At 48.0% G+C, this 1,399-nt stretch overlaps 1 protein-coding gene across 1 annotated transcript in view; it reads right to left on the bottom strand.

Moving 5' to 3' along the window:
* enah (ENAH actin regulator) overlaps nucleotides 1–1,399 on the bottom strand; it is a 164,714-nt gene that overhangs the window by 13,698 nt on the left and 149,617 nt on the right. Inside the window, exons 8-10 of the mRNA XM_008288868.1 lie at nucleotides 1,204–1,399; nucleotides 513–664; nucleotides 225–273 (exon numbers count right to left, since the gene is read on the bottom strand). The exon at nucleotides 1,204–1,399 is cut by the window's right edge and continues 6 nt beyond it. Coding sequence (XP_008287090.1) covers nucleotides 225–273; nucleotides 513–664; nucleotides 1,204–1,399 — 397 coding nt within the window. The remainder of the gene's footprint in view (nucleotides 1–224; nucleotides 274–512; nucleotides 665–1,203) is intronic.

The raw sequence follows: 1,399 nt of genomic DNA, 5'->3' as shown, positions 1-1,399 counted from the left end.
TGGAATGAAGGACCAGACATCCTCTGAAGGCATGCAGACTATTACACAGATAAAGCACTGAGTGATTCAGGAGTCAGACAGGAATGTGACGAATGTACAGCCTCGTCACACTGAAGAAACCACGGCACACAAAAGAGCTACTGTGAGATTCACCATTGAGGGGAAAGCAATGATGTTTTGGACCAAAATCAAACCGGATGAAGTAAGACTCTAATGACACTCACTGATCTCTGGTCAGGTTCAGGTGACGAGCCCTTCTCTGCAATTCTTCTCCTGTAAGATATGAACGCACAGCGAGGAGAAGTTTAATGCTGAATAATAGGAGGTTATGCATTAACCAACTGCTTTTCTCCTTTAGCATTACCCTGCTGTATTTTCAAAATGAAAACTAGTGGAATCCAGTGAGTGTTGCCATAAATATGTCACAAAACATTAGGATAAAAATATGAGCCAAGCTGTGGGATTTAAATGAGACATACTGAATTTTAAAATAATATAAAATATGATTTTACCTCCTGGCCAACAGGGCGCTCATCTCCTCCATAAGCCCTCCTCCTCCAGGCAGAGGCCCATTGCCTCTGGCCTCAGGTTTGGCCCCTGCGGCCCCTGCGGCCCCTGCAGCCCCCAACATGGCTGCTGCCAGAGCGGCCCCTGCATCGTCACTCTGAAAGGCCACAAGTAAAAACAGCATTACATGAACTGGTTCATTATATTCAGAAGGAAGTGTCTACATCACTTTGAGAACAAAACGGATGAATTACTGATGTTTCTATGTTTTATTTTACATCAGAAAAACATGTTTTGTTTATTTTTTTAATCAAATTTGAGGTCGATTTCTGAATTTTGTCACAAGAGCAGCCATGTAGTGTTTGGCGCAGACTTTCAGCCTCCTCTGAGCCTGAGATGAGATGTGACAGATGGTGACTGAGTGTGTGTTTGCGTGTGTGAGTTCATGCGTGAACATGGGGTGAATGCATGACTGTGTCAGTGACAGTGATTCTGGGGGATTATTGTATGATGATCGTGTGTGACGGCTGTGTGTAGCAGCACTTTGTGTCAAGGTGCTTCACTGAAGACAAAGGACGCACAGACACTGAGTTGTGCATATGCAGCTAATTAGCCTGTATCTCATATGGTTCAGACATGAGGATGTATATGAGTTGTCAAGCTTTTAATTGCTCCAATACCCAATCAGCTGCTCACCCTTGGCACTTTGCGCAGCTTGGCTCCAGCGAGGGCGGCGGCCAGGCCTGAGAGCGGGCGGTCCTCTGCTGGAGAGAAGAGTCCGGCGGGAAGGGGAGGCGCCGGGGGTGGTAGCGGGGCTCCAGGAGGAGGAGGAGGACCCGGCGGAGGAGGTGGCGTCCCGCCTGGAGTCAGCGTAGGGGGCAGTGGGGGAGGT

This window comes from Stegastes partitus, unplaced genomic scaffold (genome assembly GCF_000690725.1).
Source record: "Stegastes partitus isolate 25-593 unplaced genomic scaffold, Stegastes_partitus-1.0.2 Scaffold578, whole genome shotgun sequence".
NCBI lineage: Eukaryota > Metazoa > Chordata > Actinopteri > Pomacentridae > Stegastes > Stegastes partitus.
This window is presented reverse-complemented; position numbering and strand designations above follow the sequence as displayed.